The sequence below is a fragment of the Triticum aestivum genome, chromosome 5B (genome assembly GCF_018294505.1).
Source record: "Triticum aestivum cultivar Chinese Spring chromosome 5B, IWGSC CS RefSeq v2.1, whole genome shotgun sequence".
NCBI classification, from domain to species: Eukaryota; Viridiplantae; Streptophyta; class Magnoliopsida; order Poales; family Poaceae; genus Triticum; species Triticum aestivum.
In genome coordinates, this window is record NC_057807.1 from 584,111,960 (window position 1) to 584,133,069 (window position 21,110).

General features: G+C 44.5%; 2 protein-coding genes across 2 annotated transcripts; one reads left to right on the forward strand and one right to left on the reverse strand.

Annotated features, from left to right (window-relative positions):
• Window positions 1-1,030: 1,030 nt before the first annotated feature.
• Window positions 1,031-5,398, forward strand: LOC123113408 (probable prolyl 4-hydroxylase 9). The gene is made up of 8 exons (XM_044534633.1): window positions 1,031-1,414; window positions 1,511-1,633; window positions 2,844-3,001; window positions 4,031-4,133; window positions 4,308-4,403; window positions 4,711-4,776; window positions 4,847-4,966; window positions 5,114-5,398. The coding sequence occupies exons 1-8, from the start codon at window positions 1,274-1,276 to the stop codon at window positions 5,192-5,194; spliced, it is 888 nt and encodes a 295-aa protein (XP_044390568.1). The 5' UTR covers window positions 1,031-1,273; the 3' UTR covers window positions 5,195-5,398.
• Window positions 5,399-5,837: 439 nt separating this feature from the next.
• LOC123113407 (casein kinase II subunit alpha-2) lies at window positions 5,838-12,378 on the reverse strand. Its single transcript, XM_044534632.1, has 10 exons — window positions 12,073-12,378; window positions 10,506-10,635; window positions 9,374-9,568; window positions 8,696-8,853; window positions 7,854-7,944; window positions 7,685-7,750; window positions 6,895-6,977; window positions 6,735-6,798; window positions 6,583-6,651; window positions 5,838-6,280 (listed from the first exon to the last, which is right to left on the reverse strand). The coding sequence occupies exons 1-10, from the start codon at window positions 12,300-12,302 to the stop codon at window positions 6,221-6,223; spliced, it is 1,146 nt and encodes a 381-aa protein (XP_044390567.1). The 5' UTR covers window positions 12,303-12,378; the 3' UTR covers window positions 5,838-6,220.
• Window positions 12,379-21,110: the final 8,732 nt, after the last annotated feature.

Consider the following 21,110-nt stretch of genomic DNA (forward strand, 5'->3'; position numbering starts at 1 on the left):
CGATCGAACCGCGCCACGCCGTCGCCGCCCCACCGTCGCCATGCCGCCCGAAGAGCAAGAAGGGTTTCTTCAGAGTGCTGGCGAAGCCGTTCGACAACTTCGGCGCCGAAACCTACGACGAGGGTTGCCGCTTTTGGCTCGGCACATACCCCACCATTGACGAGGCCGCGTGTGCATACAATGTGGCAGCATGGTGTGCGGGGAGGGCGGGGATGGAGCTCAACTTCCCAGAGATTGAGACACGAGTGGCTGTGGAGTTCATCATGCCGAAGGGTATTTGGATGGAAGATATGACGACGAAGAAGAAGAAGAGGCCGGCCATTCGCGTTGCTCCCGACGATAGTGACGAGGCGGCGATGGTGAGGTTCCAGCGGGAGCATCTCTAGGCTGAGCGTGAGTTCTACTGGAAGCGCGAGGCCGAGCAGAAGAAGAAGGGGGTGAAGAATGAGGATGAGGTCGTTCCCTCAACGGTGATCCCCGTCGAGTCTGAGTCGGGGACTGGGGTGACTCGGAGGAGGACGACGAGGGGTGCGACGACCCGGACAAGGACGAGTTCTGGGAGCAGTTCAAGAGCTCCGATGAGTAGTTTCATCTTCGATGTAGTTCAAGTAGTTGTTTCAGCTACTAGTAGTCAGTAGTAGTAATTTGATGGGTGTAGTAGTTTAAATTAGTAGTGGTAGCCATTTACCTATGTTTCAATTCGAACTGTGTTTAGTTATGTTTCGATTAAAGTAGTAGTTGAACTTGCTAGTTTTTACATCACAAATATACTCACAAATATCTATTGGAGTTGAAGTTTTCTACACATCACAAATATACATTATCTATTGGAGTACATCATATCTATTGGAGTTGAAGTTTTCTACACATCACAAATATACATTATCTATTGGAGTACATCATATCTATTGGAGTTGAAGTTTTCTACACATCACAAATATACATTATCTGTTGAAGTTGGAGTGCTTTTATTAAGATGTAAAAGGCACTTCTTAATGATGTAAATTTGATTACTGCCACACTTGACTGACTCGCATGCACGCGTCTGAGATCAGCGCACGGCGCCCCGTGTAACAAACCAATCGCACGCTCGCTCGCTCGCTCCTCGTCAATTTCAGCGGCCATTCCACGACCGCCCAGAGAAGACCCGCCTCCTCCCCGAGCTCCCTCTCCGTCCTCGTCGTCTCCCTCTCCCGCTTCCCCCCACCCCACCCAACCAACACGTTGACGCGCAGACACGCTTCGCCGGGCGTCGGAGCGGCATCGGCGAGCCATGAAGGGCGGCGGAGCCATCCGGAGCGGCGGCGGGGGCGGCGGCGGGCTGATGCGGACGCGGCTGCGGCTCCCCGTGGTGCTCCTCTCCTGCTCCCTCTTCTTCCTCGCCGGCTTCCTCGGCTCCCTCCTCTTCACCCAGGTAACTAACGCGGCCGCCCCGGCCCGCAGATTCGTTTCGTCGCGCGCACGCGCGGGCCTCTGATCTGGGGTGGCTCTGGCGGTTGTCCCGTGGCAGGATCCGCAGGGGGAGGAGGACGTGGAGCGGCCGCTGCGGAGGGAGCGGCTCATGGAGGCGGTCTGGCCGGAGATGGCGTACGGGGAGTCCGGCGAGCCCGCGCCCTCCTTGATCCCTTACCAGGTCCCGTCTCGTCCCGATTCCCTTCGTCGCATTGCCATTTTGTTCTTCGGGGATTCAGTTTAGGCTTTGCGGTGTCAGTGACCACTTATTAGCATTGGGGACGAGGGATTGCTGACGTTCGTGAAATTTTTGGTGAGGATGCGCACTGCACTCGGTGGCGACGTGCAATTTGCCACGGTGGTCTGTTCTGACGGTCACTTGCAGACTGCAGTTGAGTGATTTGTCGGTGCAAAGTACCTCCGATTTGGAATACTGTATCTACTGTCTGTACAACGGATTTAGTGTGAATAGTTTGATTTGATACGTAGCATTTTTGTGGGCAACTCGACTGGCGGTTGTTTGTTTAGCTCCCATGCAATTATCGTGGGCTACATGCCTAACGGAATATTGTTACGCATGTGGAATATCACAATCTTTGCGCCTGATGACATTACCAGCAAATCCAAGACATGTGGATTCTGTGAGCATTACATAGCGTCTGTAACCCCGCATTTCCGCCTCTTCCGTGAGTCTTCAGGACTCTTATGTGGTTTACCTTGGTTCCTATTAGTTGTGGTATTGGCCAATTGCGTGGGAAATAGCCTATTCAAAGGAAGTTGTTACAGGAAAAGGACACTGTTTAGTTGAATTTTTGTTACCAGCTACAGCTAGTGTCATCTATTTGTCGGAGAATTGCATTGGCAATTGATTACTTGAAGGACATCACTGCGAATGAAAGATGGAACTGCTAGTTTTCATTCCTGCGACCCATGTAGGAGTACCTAACAAATGGGTACCCGGTCACTTCCTATACACGCATCTCATATCGGGAAAGTATAATATTAACATATGTCCATATGCATCTCTTCGTGAGTTTGTACAATCAAATCTCAAACGCTTTGAGAATTTCTTAAAACAATTATGGTGCCACAAAATGTTGACTTGCGTGCATGTACAAAAAGTTGAGAAAAAAAATCATATGTGTACTGTGTGGATTTTAATCTCATGTTCAGCTCCTAACTTCGGTACCTACTATACTAGCCCTTAAGAACGGCAACACTAAATTCTTTTGAAAAGTTGCACTGAGCCTTCTTATTGCATGTGGTACATTTCATTTTTCCTGTACCACAATTTCACCTACATAAATCAATGCTGCCTTGACCCCTTCTTAGTTTCTTTGGGAATCTGCTCTATGTTGCTTTACTAATGTAACTCTCATCCTCTTGAACAGATTTTGAGCTGGCAACCTCGTGCATTATATTTTCCACAATTTGCAACAGCAGAACAGTGTGAGAATGTGGTAAAAACTGCAAAGGCACGGCTTAGGCCATCAACATTGGCCTTAAGGAAAGGAGAAAGCGAGGAGACTACCAAAGGAATAAGGACAAGGTAACTCTTACTTACACTAACTTCTTACAGTCCCAGATCATTCATCATAAAGGTTAGATAATTGGACCAGTGAGTTGGAGACCAGCAGGTAATTATTACTATTTTAAATCGCATGGTTTAATTTAAGTGTAAGATAGTACTCCCTCTGTCCTATAATGTAAGATGTTTTTTGACACTAGTGTAGTGTTAAAAAACGTCTTATATTATGGGACGGAGGGAGTAAATTCTAAGCAAACAAAATTGGTCCAGTTCTGGTATCTAGTAATTGTTTACTTCTCTTAGTACTGACGCTGTCTCTCCACCATTACCGACAACCGTTGGCCTGTTGTGCAAATACTCACCTCGTGGTCTCTATGATTTAGATATTTTGAAACGTTTTATTAGGGATTGTGAGGTGCCAAATGCACAGCGAGATTAGATCTGTTCTTTGTTTTCAATGGGCTTAATAAGATGGGATATTTTTCTTATATATTTTTGTACCAAATCTCCAGCCTTATTTGTTACTGTAAGTTCATGATTACCCTTAGCAGATAACTTTGATATTTGAGGTTGAACATATGGGGAGAGTAGGCACCAGAGCTCGACATTGGGAGACCCTGGTTGCAAAGAAGAGGGAAAGCAGGCATCACAAGATCTCGGAGCTGGGTTTACCCGAGTCCATGCGAGGTTTTGCAGGGCACATGGAAAATCTGACAAAGCTGGTGATGTGTCGGTGTGATATTGGCCACTTAGGCATCAAAAAATGGGGAAGGGGACAAAATGATGTGATGGTGTAAAACCCACGCGGTTTACTAGAGTATAGTGTTGACATATAGGAGTGCTGAGACTTCATTTTGTCATTTTTATCAGGGGTGTTCATCACGGTTTTGGTCCTATTTCAACCTGTGAAATAGCTACCATTTTTACAAAAGCTCAAACTCTTGTACAGAAGTCCTACTCTTGGTTGCCTCTTGTTGTCACAAAAACTAAATGCTTACAACCCTATCTAATTCTGCAATGAGCTAATGGTTGTATCATATTGCCAAACAGCTCAGGCACATTCCTTAGTGCCGAAGAAGATCCAACTGGAGCTCTTGCAGAAATTGAAATGAAGATTGCAAAGGCTACCATGATGCCGAGAAGTCATGGAGAGGTACTATTCTGTAAGTAGTGATTTATTGATTGTTTCTTGTGCAAAATTGTTGGCTTTCATCCTCATTGAACATCCAGGTTTGTATAGTGCCATGTAGCCTTGGGATAAGTTTCTTTGATTTAAGAAAACACTGTTACAGTATGTCACTGATTTTACGTTTGTCATATGTTGCAGCCATTTAATGTCCTTCGGTATGAGATTGGACAGAAGTATGCTTCACACTATGATGCATTTGACCCGGCTCAATATGGTCCACAAAAAAGCCAAAGGGTATGTTCTAGTTTCACTTGCATTCTGCTTAAATTGGAGCTCTATATTGAATATTTTTTTCAACTTGAGATAAGTTTCTTTACCAAGCTTACAGCTGTGCATGACAAGTTTTATCTCAACATTGTCTGTCCTCTGCATTCCTTTCTGTTTGTCTCCTTGGTTTTGGTTTTCCACAACTGCGACTCACTCTGCATCAGTCCTTTTAAGAAATATTCTGGTCTGCAGTCTGTTTGATTGAACACTGAACAAAAGGGACTTCAGTTATTGGTGAATGTAATTAAGAAACCATTGAACTGCATTTCCGCAGGTGGCATCTTTCTTGCTCTATCTCACGGATGTCGAGGAAGGTGGAGAAACCATGTTCCCGTACGAGGTGGGCACTTCGGAAATTTTGTTACGAATTGTTTCAGTAGAACTGTAATGAACTCTTTGTTGATTTACAGAATGGGGATAATATGAACATAGGCTACGACTACGAGCAGTGCATCGGCTTAAAGGTAAAACCGAGGAAGGGCGACGGCCTCTTGTTTTACTCCCTTATGGTAAATGGTACCATTGATCCGGTACGTTCTTGGCACTCAAGTTCGCATGACTTTTCTATCACAACAATTTTTCATTCAAAGCACATGTTTCTCTAATATCGGTGCCATATGGCCCCACAACTAAATATGTCGTGGATTTTTAACTCTATGGTGGATGTGCTGCTGCAGACTTCACTTCATGGAAGCTGCCCAGTGGTGAGAGGAGAGAAATGGGTCGCCACGAAATGGATTAGAGACAAGACGCTGTAAATGAGGCTAACAAACAGAGGCTCCACGTCCTAAATAGATCCACACATACATAGTAATCATTTTTTTTCTACACGATCATGTACCTGTACATTACATTTATTCAATTTTCATCGGTCTTCATGAACCAGTGAGGTAGGGGGAAAAACAACTTGCAGTTTCCATCTGCTAATTTGACAGGCGTGTTAGTCTAATCTTGGTGGCTGAGTCATGTGTCTCTTCTTTTCTACTTCCTCCGTTCCAAAATATACCTGAACTTGTAGCTTTGTCCTAAGTCAAACATGTCTACGTTTGACTAACTCCACAGAAAAATATATGAACATCAGCTACATATATTACAAAAATATGTTTTATAATGAATCTAAAGAAATTAATATTATGTTGTAGATAATGATAAATCCAAAATAAGTGTCGTTGGTTTTAGTTCGGCAACGGAACTTATTTTGGATCTGGAGTATGTTTTTCTACAAATTTGATCAAACTTAAAAGATGTTTGATTTTAGTTGTGCTGTTGCGAGATCTGCACACAAGGGTCGCATGGTCGGACAGTGGACGGGTTCTGTTTACAGTCCAACCATTTTTCCAACTGCATACGGTTTTTCACCATGTCATGTGCAGGCACAACTCAGAAATTTTGTAAACAGTATTCCAAATAAAAACTCATCTTTAATGTTACACAAAACCATACAGATTAATCCCAATAAAAATAACCCATACATTTGACTGTTGCAACTCTAATACTGTTGGATCTTAGGACTGCCCAATGTAGACAATTCACTTGCCCTGTTACAGAAATGGTGATATGCATGTCGCCACATTCATCAACCACTATCACTGAAGTATAAACAACAGTGTGCTCTGAAGTTTACAAATACAAGGTTACAAGCTCTTTTTGGGTTGTCCGCGCACAGCGACTCAGACCGTCATCTCAGTTGTAGGACGGCTAGTTGGACCAAGTTGCCATTGTAACAGTTCCATCATGTGATAACAATCAGCAACTGCTCCACTTTACACGGTTCGCACTGAATGTCATTGCGGCCGTGCCCTGCTGTTCTCCGCTGCTCTAACTTGAAGGAAGTATGGATGCGCCTACATACACGTTTGCAGCATATTAACTTTAAGAGTAAATGAATGTTACTGATCAGTGGTCAGTTATAGAACCTTGGATGTGTGAAAATATTTTATTGGAACTCAAAACAGATATATTCGCAAGAAAAAAAAACTCAAAACAGATAAGCAAGACTCAACATATATGGTCAAAAGCACGCAACATGATGCGTCCAAATGACGAAAGTACATGCGTGGCTGAGCAACTTCATTAAGACAGGTCCAGGAAACAAAACTATAGTATCATCTTGAACTGTAACAAAGTGTATCGGTCTTTGACTTACCATAGCTTCACGGGCAGTGAGCCTATCTTGGTGATCATAGCGAAGAAGCTTATCGAGAAAATCTATGGCCTACAAGTACACATGAAATCATGCAGTCAAGCAGAGAACTCACAATCAAACATATACTGGTTATACAAGTGCCATTAACTAACCTCGGGAGATACTAGATGCTGGTTATCAGCATTAATGAACTTTGACCAGGGTTTTCTACTGTGCCTGCACATGGCATACATGGAACGATGGAAAGGTCAGAATTCTTAGTCTTCAAACACAAAGGAGGAAGGTAACGACATCCCCAAGCATGCAGCTTACCTTCCAACAAGATGTTCAAGCTGAGGGTCAAGCTCAAGGTGGTACTTCTTTAAGTAAGCATTCAGGCTGTCTGTTCCAAGTACCTGAGAATAATGGCAAGTGGCACGAATAAGACACTACCATGCTGGACAAAGTATCCATGTATTCAGGGTAATGCCTCCTTTGGTTTATAGGAATTTTGTAGGAATTCTTCCTTTGGAGCCCTTTGGTTTGTAGGAATGAATTCCTATTCCTATGTAGGATAGGAATCAATCCTTCACATTTCAAAGTAAAAAATAATAATTAGCCTAGACTCAATGGAAAAATTCCTATGAACACAATGGGCAAGGTACGTGTAACATAGGCAAAGCTCCTTAGGACAAATAATATCACTGTATGTTATCTGGTTGTTGGGTTTAGTGCCATCTTAACAGCAAATTGGGTCCTGTACAGAGCATTTTTAATTTGGCAGTCAGTCATAGCCATGGGCCTCAACAGGAAGGAGCCACCGTGGAAAGGAAGATGAGGGGTGACTTATTCCTTGATTATTGAGCAAACTGCCTTAACTCTGATAGAGGAGATGGGTCTTTCTTACAATACAATCTTATCCAATCAGATCGAGCAATCTTAACCCTAACTGAACTCAAGATCATGGTGCCCACTGCATGCTACAGAAAACAGGTTTTGTAATGGAAAGGTTTTTAGCAAAAAGGCCAAACCATGGGTTGCATCACTAAAACACATTTAGCAAGAAGTACAAGCCTTCTATTACCAGAGATATGAGAGATGCCAGAATCAAACTGGGGCTCACCTTTGCAATTTTCACGAGTTGGTCATGGTTATCATGGCCATAGAAGAATGGCTCCTTGCGGAAGATCTGCAGCCATGAAAACAAGTAGCAAATGAGTCAGTTACGGACCTAATGTCAATACCCCATTAAGTCCAGGATACTTATACGGGTATTCATAATCCATACATACCATCCCAGCAAACATGCACCCAAGGCTCCACATGTCCAGAGAATAATCGTAATCTTGCAAATCAACTAGAAGTTCAGGTCCCTTGAAATATCTGGATTAAATGGGGAAAAAATGATATGCTCAGATATTAAAAAGCATACGTAAGGAAATATAAATGAAAATCAGAACATGCATTATGGACTAATAAGCAATAAAACATGCTAGCATGAATAATATGTTGTAGTGATAAAACAAATTGTTATGGACTAATAAGCAATAAAACATGCTAACATGCTAACATGAATAATATGTTGTAGTGATAAAACAAATTGTTATGTAGTGATAGAACATGTTTTTTAATGTAATTTGCTCAGATTTCTACGTATAATTATAATGATTTGAACTACTTCATCGCTTAAATTTTAGAGCATGGATACATCACTGAAAGAAGTACATTAGGCAGCTCAAACAGGAATACAGGGTTCAAATTGAGTAAATTTATCTGCTCATGTGTTGCTTGTGGAGCCAATTTCCAACAATAAGTCACATTCTTAAATTGCCATCCTCGTGCAATACAAACGATCAAAAGGGTTCAATCCAAATTAGTTATGGATCAAGAAAAATGGCACTCCCTCCAATCCATATTAATTGAGCACACTTACCCTCCGTGCGGAATTATTTGTCGTGGAAATGGATATACCTAGATGTATTTTAGTTCTAGATACATCCATTTCTACGACAAGTAATTCGGGACGGAGGGAGTACAACTTTAGTCAATTAATTCGGATCAGAGGGAGTATATTTTTTTACAGGTAGTAAGAAATAACATAACCAACCAAGTAGTTTACTGTATCTACACAAACCTTGAAGCCACACGGACATTGTATTCCTTGCCTGGATGGTAAAACTCCGCCAGGCCCCAGTCTATCAAGCGAAGTTTTCGAAGATCATGATCAATCATAACATTATGGGGCTTGACATCTCGATGCATAATGCCTTGTGAATGGCAGTGATCTAATGCCTGGAATGGTATAACCATAAACAAAAAAGGAAATATGTCACAAATAAGCAACTCCTTGCCTGTTTGAAACCATGACTTTGGCTTCAAAATATATAGCAGAGACCTAGCACTTATCTTGCACAAAAAAATGCTCAACAACCACTGATATCTTGAAACTAGCACTTTTAAGAATACTAGAACTTCCTAAAACGGTGTTTCACTAAATCCAAGATCATAAAGCACAGTAAAATTCAGGGTCAACTATTTTATCAGACGTTAATTCTGAACTTTAGTTGCTAATGCATTTGAGCTGGCTACACAGAGAACCTTTCAAGAAGTTGAGACTTAGGATTAATGATACTGATCTAGAACACCAGGTGTAATTGGAGTATAAATAAATAAACTAATATGTAATTTCAACATTTCCAGAAGAACAATATTACTGATATCTAAAGGTATTCCACAAATCTTTCTGCCGATCCAGAGGACAAAGCGTTTTGTTGAATATCACAGTAAAATAAGTTAGGATGGTAAACAAAACCTTTAGTAGCTCGTATAAGTAGTAGCGAATATCATAATCTGTCAACGTGGGATAGAGCACTTTAAAATCTGTGTTGTTGACATATTCGAAGATCAAGCTGGGAGTTTTCGAATGTTGATCCCTGACAATGTCGAGCAGCTTGATGATATTTGGACCTCCACAGAGGTTCTGAAGTATTTTTACCTCCCTTTTAATCTGTATAAACATATGACAAGTTAAGAGCTTCATCACCAAGAAAGGCATTTTTATTTAACGGAAGTGCAAGGCATGACATGGTAAGAATAATGCATGTGTGGGCATTAACTATGGACTTAATCTTCTCTTTTCTGGGAATTTATGAACAAACAGATGGTTATTCCAATCATTAAAATAGATCCAGATTTATGATCAGACAAGGCTGGCATCAATCAGCTTTTCCATTTCATGGATCTGATCGTGTTCCTATTGGCTCTTCTCAACAAAACGTATTACTTTGCAGGAGGTAGTGTCCCTTTCCTTTGAAGATGTTGCCCAATGGGATTTAGCCAGGAGAGTGTGTAAAGGGGATCAATGTGGGTGTTTGTGAGTTCTCTTATTTTGTTCTCCTTAAAAGTAAGTCACTTTGTTATTACAGTCACATTCCATGCTTCTGAATGAACGGGCAGTGCTCCTACCAGGTTCCCCAAAAGGTACATTGCCTGAACAGAAAAAATTTGCGACCAAGAAGCCAAGCATCTTACGTAGACATGGCAGGTATGATGACACACTCTCAACTCGCAAGTCTCCATCACAAAGTGATGAATAAGCAGCTAAGAGTGGTCAAAAGACAATGCTGAGACTTGTTAACGATGCTAAGAGAAAGAATGTGACACTTCTGACCTCACACTAAAAGAGTTTCTGGACACAATTGACATGGCACTCAAGAAAATTCTGTAAGTTTTAGAAAAGTTCTAATTGTTTACTACTGTTTACTCAATTTATTTTATGTTCCTATCCCATATTTTCTTGGTTGCACGATCTACTCTTGATGGAAATCTTTTTTGGTTCTGTATAATCCATAAAAGGATTCTTACTGGATCAGAAAAAATCTACAGTTCAACATGCAAATGAGTAGTTCACATCTCAATATAAGTTACAAAGCTTCATATAGTACCTTCTTTTTCTTTACGGGCTTGAGTATCTTAATGACACATTTCTCGCTATTGTTAACACTGAAGCCTTCAAACACTTCACTATATTTACCTCTTCCAACTTTCCTGACAACTTCATAGTCATCCTGCTCACTGGTTAGAGATGTGGCAATGGTTAGCACGGTATTAGTTTTGAAAAGCATAAGAGGCTAGGGTTCCAATTACCTTTCACCAAAAAGAATTAAACTAACCCAAAAAGGATACTGAGGATACATCTTAAGAGTTGATTTATAAAGCAAATCATTACTGATTAGAAGTCGCAAAGATAAGACAGGCATTCTTAGGAAAGACGTTCATATCACCATGTTGTAGAAAACATTCACACTTTTTTCCCTACAGTCTCTTATGAAGTACAGACGGAACAAGGAGGGCCAGCGAATCAGCAACAATTAATCACAATGCTTTTTCACACTTAAATATGCAATCAAAATAACTGACAACAGAATCAAACTAAGGCCCAATTCTTTTGGTGGCTGCCAAAATAAGCTACCCCCTCCCCAGCTTATTCTAGAAGCCTAGTTTAGAAGCCCCCCCCCCCCCCCCCCCCCCCGCCAAAAAAAAAATCAGGCTGGCTTCTAGAATAAAGCTGGAGAGAGTGCGGCTTATTCCATAACCTGCCATAGGTTGTCAAAAGAACTGGGCCTAAGTTAACGCAGAGAAAGAAAATACAAGTGTACCGATTGAACAAACGCAGTCTTTAGAAGGTTCAAATATACACTTGGTATCACATGATGTACATCAAATATGATGATTTTTTTCCCGAGAAACCAGCAGGAGCTCTGCCTATTCATTACAAAAACATTTTGATTATCTCAATAGGATGGACAATACAAGTAGATTATTGTGGTTGCTTGGAGCTACCGCAGGCTTGCAACACAAATTTCAAGTATACTAGAAGGACCCCAGCGGTTACTGGAAAGAGGTGGACTAGTAAGAACAGCGTATATCTTGGCATGTCCAAATGAATTAGGTGAATTTTTGGTGCATATTTCCATGGTGAGAAAAAGAACAAATGTGAGACAATTATATGAACTTCAAGTAGAATACCTAACAATATTGGGTAAAAGATAGTGCTAGAAAAGGTCAAAAGCAGTATACTACACAGAAAACCCCCATTCTTCAATAAACCTTTCTGATCAGGACATGGGAATATCAAAAACCAGTCTAACTCGAGGTTATTTGCCCAAAGTAAGTTCTTAATTTCATATGCTTTATGCAGAAGCTACCAAAGCAATATTTAACACGCGGTTTTATAAGAACACAAGGACTATATTGCTCGTATTCTCGAGTGCACGCACGCACAGACAAACTGCAATTCCCTAATCAGCAATCACACCCTGCAATTGACAGGGATGAAGAAAAATCCGCGAACCTCACTAAATTCCTACTGAACACACGCCTAACCTTGCAGCCCCAACTAATAATCCACAGCAAGCACTAGCCGAAATCCACAAGCATACAAGCCATCAGCAAAGTGAACACAGAAATTAGCTAATGGCTGATGATTAGGACGTGACGTCAGCGCCTTACCCCCACTGGACGGTGAGCGCCTCGTAGTCCCAGTACTCCTTGGGGCGCACCACGTTGACGTCGGTGTAGACCCTCGCCTTCGACATGCTGGGCCTGGATCCCGCGGCGGCCGGAGCGCAGCGAGGGGACAGGGCGACGAAGGAGGACGCGAGGGCGGCTACAACGACGGCAGCGGCGGCTCGAACTACGGAGCTGGCTGGCGGGCGCTTCCTCGGAGGGGCATCGCTCATGCGGCCATCGCCGGCGGCGAGGGCAAGCTAGGGTTTCCGGCTGGGGGGTGGGTGGGTGGGTGGAGAAGGGAGAGATTAAGTGAGAGGATGAATCTTCTTTAGTTTAGTTTTGGCGTGGAGAAAGAGGTGGAGTGGGACGGAGACTCTGGAATCTGCTCGCGTTGGGTCACTGACAGGTGGATTTTATTTTATTATTGCCTCTTTTGTTTTAGGCAAAGATCATTGAGGGTTTGGTTGGCCCTGGCCATCTCGTGCCTGGCCACAAGTTTCCCTGGAACCTGCCTGGCATCCGTGTGGCATCGTTGTTAGCCTGGCCAGGCTATCTCTTTCGGGACGCCTGGTGCATGCCTGGCTGAGTGGCTGTGGATCGATACTGAAGTATATTTTTTTTGAGTATTTGGCTGGGCTGGTGGGCTCCATACCAGTCCAGTATATTTATTTATTTATGTGAAAATAATTCATGTCTATTATCAGAGTTCACCGGAAGTACAAAGTACCTTAAACATAATAAAAATCATATCAAGATACTGAGACCATCGAACGATCACTACCACCGCCAGAACGAGCCGCCAATGCGTAGTTGTCGCCGCTCCCCTATCAGAACCGGCTTGACCTTGTCGATGATAGCCGGGAAGTCTTCGTGCACGTGCCCCTAAGGACCAGCGTCGTGGAGACGCAGTCGTTGTCGTTGAACCCTTGAATAGATCGGAAGCATTTGACACCAAATATCGCCACACAATGAGGAACCCTAACTTCACCGCCCCAAGAAGACGACGGGAATCTACGTTCAGATGGACGAACTCGATGAGGATCCAAGCCCAGAACACATACTCGGAGAAGAAGCGCCGCCATCCACCCGAGTGTTGCACCTGCGAGGACTAAAAAAACCCTAACCTAAACTACTAGCCGAAGCGGAGGCATCGGGATTCCCCTCCCTGCCACCGGCCGCCGGAGCGGCAAGCAAAGAGGAGGCGAATCCACGGGGCTCACTGGCGAAGTCTGTTGGGGAAAGTTTGCCCTAGCCACCAAGGGATGGAGAAGGGAAAAATTCCTCTCTCTCGTTTGATTCTCAATACAATGGTCTCTTGGTGATTCATATGATGTAACCCTTTTTGCGGTGTGTTTGTTGGGATTCGATGAACTTTGAGTTTATGATCAGATCTATGTTTTTATCCATGAAAATTATTTGAGTCTTCTTTGATCTCTTATATGCATGATTGCTTATAGCCTCGTATTTCTTCTCTGATATTTGGGTTTTATTTGACCAACTTGATCTATTTATCTTGCAATGGGAAGATGTGTTTTGTGATGGGTTCGATCTTATGGTGCTTGATCCCAGTGATAGAAGGGGAACCGACACGTATGTATCGTTGCTATTAAGGATAACAAGATGGGGTATATTTCTGCATAAATAGATCTTGTCTACATCATGTCATTGTTCTTATTGCATTACTCCGTTTCTCCATGAACTTAACACACTAAATGCATGCTGGATAGCGGTCGATGTGTGGAGTAATAGTAGTAGATGCAGGCAGGAGTCGGTCTACTAATCTTGGACGTGATGTCTATATAATGATCATTGCCTGGATATCGTCATGAGTATTTGAAGTTTTATCAATTGCCCAACGGTAATTTGTTTTCCCACCATTTGTTTTTTTTCTTGGTGCTTGATCCGAGTGATAGAAGGACATGACGTCAGCGCCTTACCCCCACTGTACGGTGAGCACCTCGTAGTCCCAGTACTCGTTGGAGCGCACCACGTTGACGTCGGTGTAGACCCTCGCCTTCGACATGCTGGGCCTGGATCCCGCGGCGGCCGGAGTGCAGCGAGGGGACGGGCGACGAAGGAGGACGCGAGGGCGGCTACGACGATTGCGGCGGCGGCTCGAACTACGGAGCTAGCTGGCGGGCGCTTCGTCGGAGGGGCATCGTTCATGCGGCCATCGCCGGCGGCGAGGGCAAGCTAGGGTTTCCGGCTGGGGGTAGGTGGGTGGAGGAGGGATAGATTAAGTGAGAGGATGAATCTTCTTTAGTTTAGTTTTGGCGTGGAGAAAGAGGTGGAGTGGGACGGAGACTCTGGAATCTGCTCGTGCTGGGTCACTGACAGGTGGGTTTATTATTGCCTAGTGCTGAATCATTGAATCTACCTAGCGTGGTACTCCCTCCGTCCGAAAATACTTGTCGTAGGAATGAATGTATCTAGACGTATTTTAGTTCTAGATACATCATTTTTTATGCATTTCTGTCAAAGTATTTCCGAACGAAGGGAGCATGACCCATGTCTTTGGTTTGAATCATGGTCGTCGGTCGACCTACCCGTATCACGAGCACTCATATGACCTTCGTCCTAGCCGTCCGATCAAATCGTCATTTTTTTAACACAGTACAAACGGAAACGCTCATACATACGCGCATACACTCACCCATATGAATACACACACCTTACCCTTATGAGCACCTTCAAGAGACTGAGCCGTCATATCATCTTGAGATTTTCGAAGTCACCGTAGGCGCCTCGTCGTCGACAAGAACGTCTCCTCCCACTGAAAGCGCATCGCCGAAAATTCTGAAATAAATCCAGAAATTATGCGACCACCAGGACTTGGACTGGTGGGCTGAAAATACCACTGTCCCTTTAACCATCCAATCACAGGTTGATTCGCATTAGATCGTCATTTATGTTTTCATGTTCCTTCCGCACGCATCTACCCTCCTCCTGCGTCGCTCGCCGCTCGCCGCTCTGTGGCCATCGTTCGCAACTCCACGACGCCACACGCTCACCATCCTTGCGGTCGGCGAGATTGAAGCACCCATCGATGAGCTCGTAGCGCCATCATTGGAATCACCGGCCACTAGACCTTGCGACAAATGCAAAGTTGGGGTCGTGGTGCTGCTGTGCGGGGCTTGCGACGCGTGTCTCCCTCGTCGCGGCACCAACGCTCACTACCGCCGCCCTCGCAACACCAAGCCATCATCATCGCGGTTCGCAGCTTCGCCGCCTTGCGATTGCAACACTCACCAGCAACGTCGACAACACCCCACCACTCTCTGATTGGAGATGATTAGATGGGTGGTTGTACTCTCAACCCATTAGTGTCAAACCACCAGGTTTGACACATAAAGGCAGAATATTCTTCAGTGGGAGACGGACTCTTATGATGACTTTGTCAATTTTAAGACTCGCCTGCTCAGTCTTTCGGAGGTGCTTATAAAAATGAGATACGTGCGTGTATTAAGCATCTGCATTTGTAAATGTGTTTTGTGAGGAAAAAAATGATGTCTTGTGATTTTTTGTCTTTTGGCCCTTCCACGGTATGGATTAATCGGAGAAGCACCCTTCCAGTCGTTTGATGCGTTCAAGAGGGGAAGATATCAAGTGCTTCGGGTGTTCAAGTGGTACGGTGATACGAGCATTTGGGGGCCCCTGGGTCTGTGATCCGACGGCTCCCACGAGCTCGTGATTTTTTGCAAAAATCCCTTGAGAGTCTGAAAATTGCACAGAAGTTCAGCAGATCCATCAGCTCTTTAGATGCCATCCAATCTAAAATCCAACGGTCCAGGAGTGTGTATCATGGGAGCATCTAATAATTTCCCCGTTCACGAGAGAGGAAAGCGACTCGAGCAAGAAGCGGACAAGAAATTCTCGGCGCTGGCGGTGATCGGCGAGCAAGCGATGACTGCCGCCAGGAATGAGTACCGCGGCCATCTTTGCCGACCGCCTCAAATCACTGTAGTTCATACTTCATTGCATCGATGGCTGACCGTGCTCGGGAATGGGTTGGTTCGTCGCCGGGAAAGCCGGCTTCAACGGCCAGATTTAATCTACGGGTTTGCTAAAACTCAGCTAGCTGAGAAATAAATTGGTCTCATTCACATCTCTAGCCATCCGATCTAAAGATGCAGAGATTCATGCGTGCTGTTTTTTTCTCGTGCAGGGACGCGGGCACGGCAGCCCAAGTCGTTTTGTTTTGTCGGCCTGTTTGTCCAAGCTGTAGCGACATGCACCAGCGCATTACTAGGCGCCAGCTACCACAGTCCATACTCATGTTTTTTGTCTGCTTTTTTTCATGTCTGCAGATTAATAGGGAAAGCTACCCTGCAGATCTTGATTCACGTGACTTATCTTTTGTCCTATTTTTTGTATTTTTTGTTGTTGTTATCATTTGATTTTTCTTTTTTAACATTTTCTTTACCTTTTGCTAAAAAAAATTCCTTATATGTAAATACTTGTAACTAAGTCTAGTTGGATGGGATTTTTTTAACGGAATGGCTAACTCACATCTAGATGTTTTTTAGTGATCTCAAATTTAAGTGTTTAACCATCGGATCTATGTGCCTTTAATTTAGTGCACGAGCTATCCGCTCGACTCGCGATCGTGGGTGTCGCGTTGTTACGGACGGAGGGCTACAACGGGGCGGGCTGGTTCTTGTTTTTTTTTTTGTTGGGCCGGCCTTTGTTTGTTTTGAGCTCTGAGTGTTGAGCTCACGTCGTCATAGGCTCAGTCTTGTGCATACGGAAGTGAAGGAAGTTTGCACAATGGCCAATGGTTGTGAGTTTTTTTTTGATATTGCAATCCCTCATGTTCATGTCATTTTTCAGAAGAAGTTGTTTAGATATATTTCACCATTTACTTTTTTTATTTTAATCATTTTTAGGTATGTAATTTTTTGCCCATGTCATCAGTGTCCTTTTTTGTTATTAGCCAATTTATTTTTTTCTTTACCTTTTTTGTTTGATGCACTTTTTCCATATCAAATTTCTACTGTCTATGCAAGTGTAAACCCCTCGACTCCGGATTTTGGCCTTTTTTGCAGTTTGTAGTCACCTCATTTGCAAGTAGCCATCTAGCAATCGGATTTTTTATAGTTTCAGTTGCCCAGTTTTACAAATCCACCCTCGATTCACGAACAATTTTTCTTTCAAAGTTGTAATTTGTCCCAGTTGCAAATCAATCATGAAGTCAAAACTGTCCCCAGTGTCCAGTCAACCCTCAACTCGCAACTGTGGCATTTTTTGCAAGTACTCCAGTTGCATGTCCACCTTCGTGTCACAACTAAGGTTAGGTCATAGTTTGTAGCCGGCTTAGTTGTAAGTCAACCCTCGACTCGCAACTAGGAGCGAGTTTTTCATAGTTTGAAGGCACCCTAGTTGCAAGTCAACCATCGACTTGCAACTAGCGGGCCCAGTTGCGAGTCCACTATCGACTTGCAACTAGGTTTTTTGTAGTTGCGCCAGTTGCAAGTCAACCTTTGGCTTGCAACTAGGAGGGCGGGGGCAGTAGCAAGTTAACCATTGACTGACAACTAGGTTATTTTTTGTTTTCTTGTAGTTCGCCTAAGTTGCAAGTCAACCATCGACTGATAATCGTGCCCAGTTGCAAGTCAACCATCGACTCTCAATTGGCATGTGTTGTAGATTTGTAGTTGCCCCAGTTACAAGTCAACCATTGATTCGCAACTAGGTTATTTTTCGTTTTTTAGTTTGCAGTTGCAACTCAATCATTGACTCGCAATCGTGCCCCAGTTGCAAGTCAACATCGACTCGCAACTGGGATGTGTCGTAGTTTTGTAGGTTCCCTAGTTGCAAGTCAACCATTGACTCGCAACTAGGTTATTTTTCATTGCATTTTCTTGTAGTTTGCCTCAGTTGTAACTCAACCATCGACTTGCATCCGTGCCCCAGTTGCAAGTCAATCATTGTTGTTGTTGTTGTTGTTGTTGTTGTTGTTGTTGTTGTTGTGTGTGTGTGTGTGTGTGTGTGTGTGGAGGGTCCCTAGTTGCATGAAGCCCATCGACTCGTAACTAGGGTGTGTGTGTTTGTTGAGGACCCCCAGCTGCAAGTTGACTATCAACTCACAACAAGGGTGTGTGTGTGTGTGTGTGTTTTGTCGTGGCCCCAGTTGCAAGTCGACCATCGACTCGCAACTAAGGATATATGTGTGTGTGTGTTTGTTGAGGACCCCTGGTTGCAAGTTGACCATCGATTCGCAACTAGGGTGTGTGTGTGTTTTGTCATGGCCCCAAGTTGCAAGCTGCCCATCGACTCGCAAGTAAGGATGTGTGTGTTTGTCAAGGGTCCCCAGTTGCATGTCAACCATCGACTCGCAACTAGGGGGTGCGCGCGTGTGTGTTTTGTCGTGGCCCCCAGTTGCAAGCCGCCCATCGACTCGCAACTAAGGATGTGTGTGTGTGTGTGTGTGTGTGTCGAGGGTGTCCAGTTGCATATCAACCATCGACTCACAACTAGGAGGTGTGTGTCCTTTTGTCAGGGGTCCCCAGTTGCATGTAAACCATCGACTCACAACTAGGGGGTGTGTGTTTGTTGAGGACCCCCGGTTGCAAGCTGACCATCGACTCGCAACTATGGGGTGCGTGTGTGTGTGTTTTGTCGTGGCCCCAAGTTGCAAGCCGCCCATTGACTCACAACTAAGGATGTGTATGTTTGTTAAGGGTCCCCAGTTGCATGTCAACCATCGACTCGCAACTAGGGGTGTGTGTGTGTGTCTTTTTGTCAAGCGTCCCTAGTTGCATGTCAATCATCGACTCGCAACTAAGGATGTGTGTGTGTGTGTGTGTGTGTGTCGAGGGTGCCCAGTTGCATGTCGATAACAGACTCGCAACTAGGGGGGGTGTCCTTTTGTCAGGTGTCCCCAGTTGCATGTAAACCATCGACTCGCAACTAAGGGGTGTGTGTTTGTTGAGGACCCCCGGTTGCAAGTTGACCATCGAATTGCAACTATGGGTTGCGTGTGTGTGTGTGTGTGTTTTGTCGTGGCCCCCAGTTGCAAACCACCCATCGACTCACAACTAAGGATGTGTGTGTTTGTCAAGGGTCCCCAGTTGCATGTCAACCATACTAAGGGTGTGTGTGTGTGTGTGTCTTTTCGTCAAGCGTCCCCAGTTGCATGTCAACCATCGACATGCAACTACAAGCGTTGTTACCTGGTTGCAAATCCACGCGCGCATAGTGACCGCAATGAGGAGCATGAAGGGGTTGTCGGGCGGACGCAACTATTCCATCTCGAGCTCAAATGATCCTGCATGAACAGTAAAATCATAACAAATACATAAATAAACTGAATTGTTTGTGCGAAACATTGACAAAATTTCCGAGTGCTCACAAATTTTTATATCACATATGTGGAAGTGGTGAAAAAAAATCGATTCTCCCAAAAATGCCATTTTCAAAAGCATTTTCAAGTGCAGATTTTTTTTCTGCGACTTCCACGAATGTTATTTCTATGTGAAAATTTGGAGGCTCTTAAAACCTTTGTTAAAGTTTATCGCAAAAAAAATCAATTTTTTTTGAACTTTTTTTTCATTTTCTTTCAAATTTACTATTCACCCGATCTCATTTGAGCTCGGGAGCAGAAGGACACTTTTGTTGTTTGACCAACTACTTGTTCGTTTGTTTTATCTTAGCATCAGATATGTAGATTTCCTATCATTTTCCCTTTTTATAGAACATTTTAATTTCTATTTTGGCCTATTTGTGTGTTTCATTTTATGAAATTATATTCACTCGTAGGTGCGCTCTAGCTACTCTCCACACATAGTCACAACCCAACACCGGTGTTTCCCATAGAACACCGTTGATTTAAAAAGAAAAAGAAATATAATTTCTTTTTGAGAAACTAGAAAAAAAACTGCATGAGACTGCGAGCCAAGGAGAGAGAGACGGGCCTAGGCAGCTAGCCAGCATCAAACAACAAGTACTACGAGGCCCAGCAAATGAACTCAAACCCAGCCAAAAAAAGAAAGAAAAACAAAGCATAGACAACCCACAAGGATGTCGCCCAGCCCAGAAAAACAACCCAGACGACGATGGAAACGAGCGGGTGGCTGAGGGATGCGTCAGCTGACTGAGACCAAATTACGTCTCAGTCAGCTGAGTTCTAGGCGATCCCTTCAATCTATACTACTCACCGCTCCTAGCAGTATAGGGCACCGTAGAAAACCTCTATTTTTTACCTGTTTGAGGTTAATCGAAGCAAGTCTAGATGCAGGTAATTGAACACCGCACGCGATACTTAGAGGCAAGTGGACTGATCGGAAGCAATTGGTTAACCTCGACTCTCCTCTCTCATGCACGGGGAGCTGTCCTCCGTCTTCTGAATTTAAATTCCACCCATGGATCAGATGATAGCCCATCGGTATCCATCTGCCTCCCAAACGATTGAAAAAAGTATTAGTGCTCCGGAACACGAGCCCATGTCAGCTCGTCGGGGCACGGAAAGACGCCGTGCGCGCCCACGTGCCCTCGCGCAACCGTCGGCTGGATGCCAGGCCGCGCATCTCGCGGTGCACGTTGTCACGCCCGCTCGCCGTGCATATATACCGCATCTTCTCGCCCGTCCATGCCCACCTCACCCGGTGCTATCTCTAATCTCTTTGTAGCCAAGTAAAGTGCTGGCAGGCAGTAGCCATGGCTGCCAAGCGTAAGGGTGGCATTGTGTGGTGTCTCCTGCTCGCCGGGCTTCTGCTGCTGGCCGTGACGCCGGCGGAGACGGAGTCCAGACAAGAGATCTGCTTTCGTGAATGCCTCGAGGCAGGCGATCCCGACTTCATTTGCGCTTCAGTCTGCGGGCGCGCGCTCCAGCTGCGTGACGGCACCGGCGCCGGCGGCTGGGAGAAGGCGGCGGGAGAGATCATTCCGGTGGAGGAGAGCGGCGCCGGAGACAACGTCCGTGTAACGGGCTGCCCGGCCTACTGCCCGAAGCGCGGAGGCGATGAGAGCGAGAGGCAACGGTGCATGGTCACCTGCCAGTGGAAGCTCCGCCGCGCCTTGACGACGGCGAAGGTGGAGGC

Coding starts and splice junctions, on each gene's coding strand:
- LOC123113408 (XM_044534633.1), top strand. CDS start 1,274: ATGAAGGGCGGCGGAGCCATCCGGAGCGGCGGCGGGGGCGGCGGCGGG. Junction 4,777..4,846: donor AAACCATGTTCCCGTACGAG/GTGGGCACTTCG, acceptor GTTGATTTACAG/AATGGGGATAATATGAACAT. Junction 4,967..5,113: donor TAAATGGTACCATTGATCCG/GTACGTTCTTGG, acceptor GTGCTGCTGCAG/ACTTCACTTCATGGAAGCTG.
- LOC123113407 (XM_044534632.1), bottom strand. CDS start 12,302: ATGAGCGATGCCCCTCCGAGGAAGCGCCCGCCAGCCAGCTCCGTAGTT. Junction 7,945..8,695: donor AATGTCCGTGTGGCTTCAAG/GTTTGTGTAGAT, acceptor CATTTAATCCAG/ATATTTCAAGGGACCTGAAC. Junction 6,281..6,582: donor TCACTGCCCGTGAAGCTATG/GTAAGTCAAAGA, acceptor ACGTGTATGTAG/GCGCATCCATACTTCCTTCA.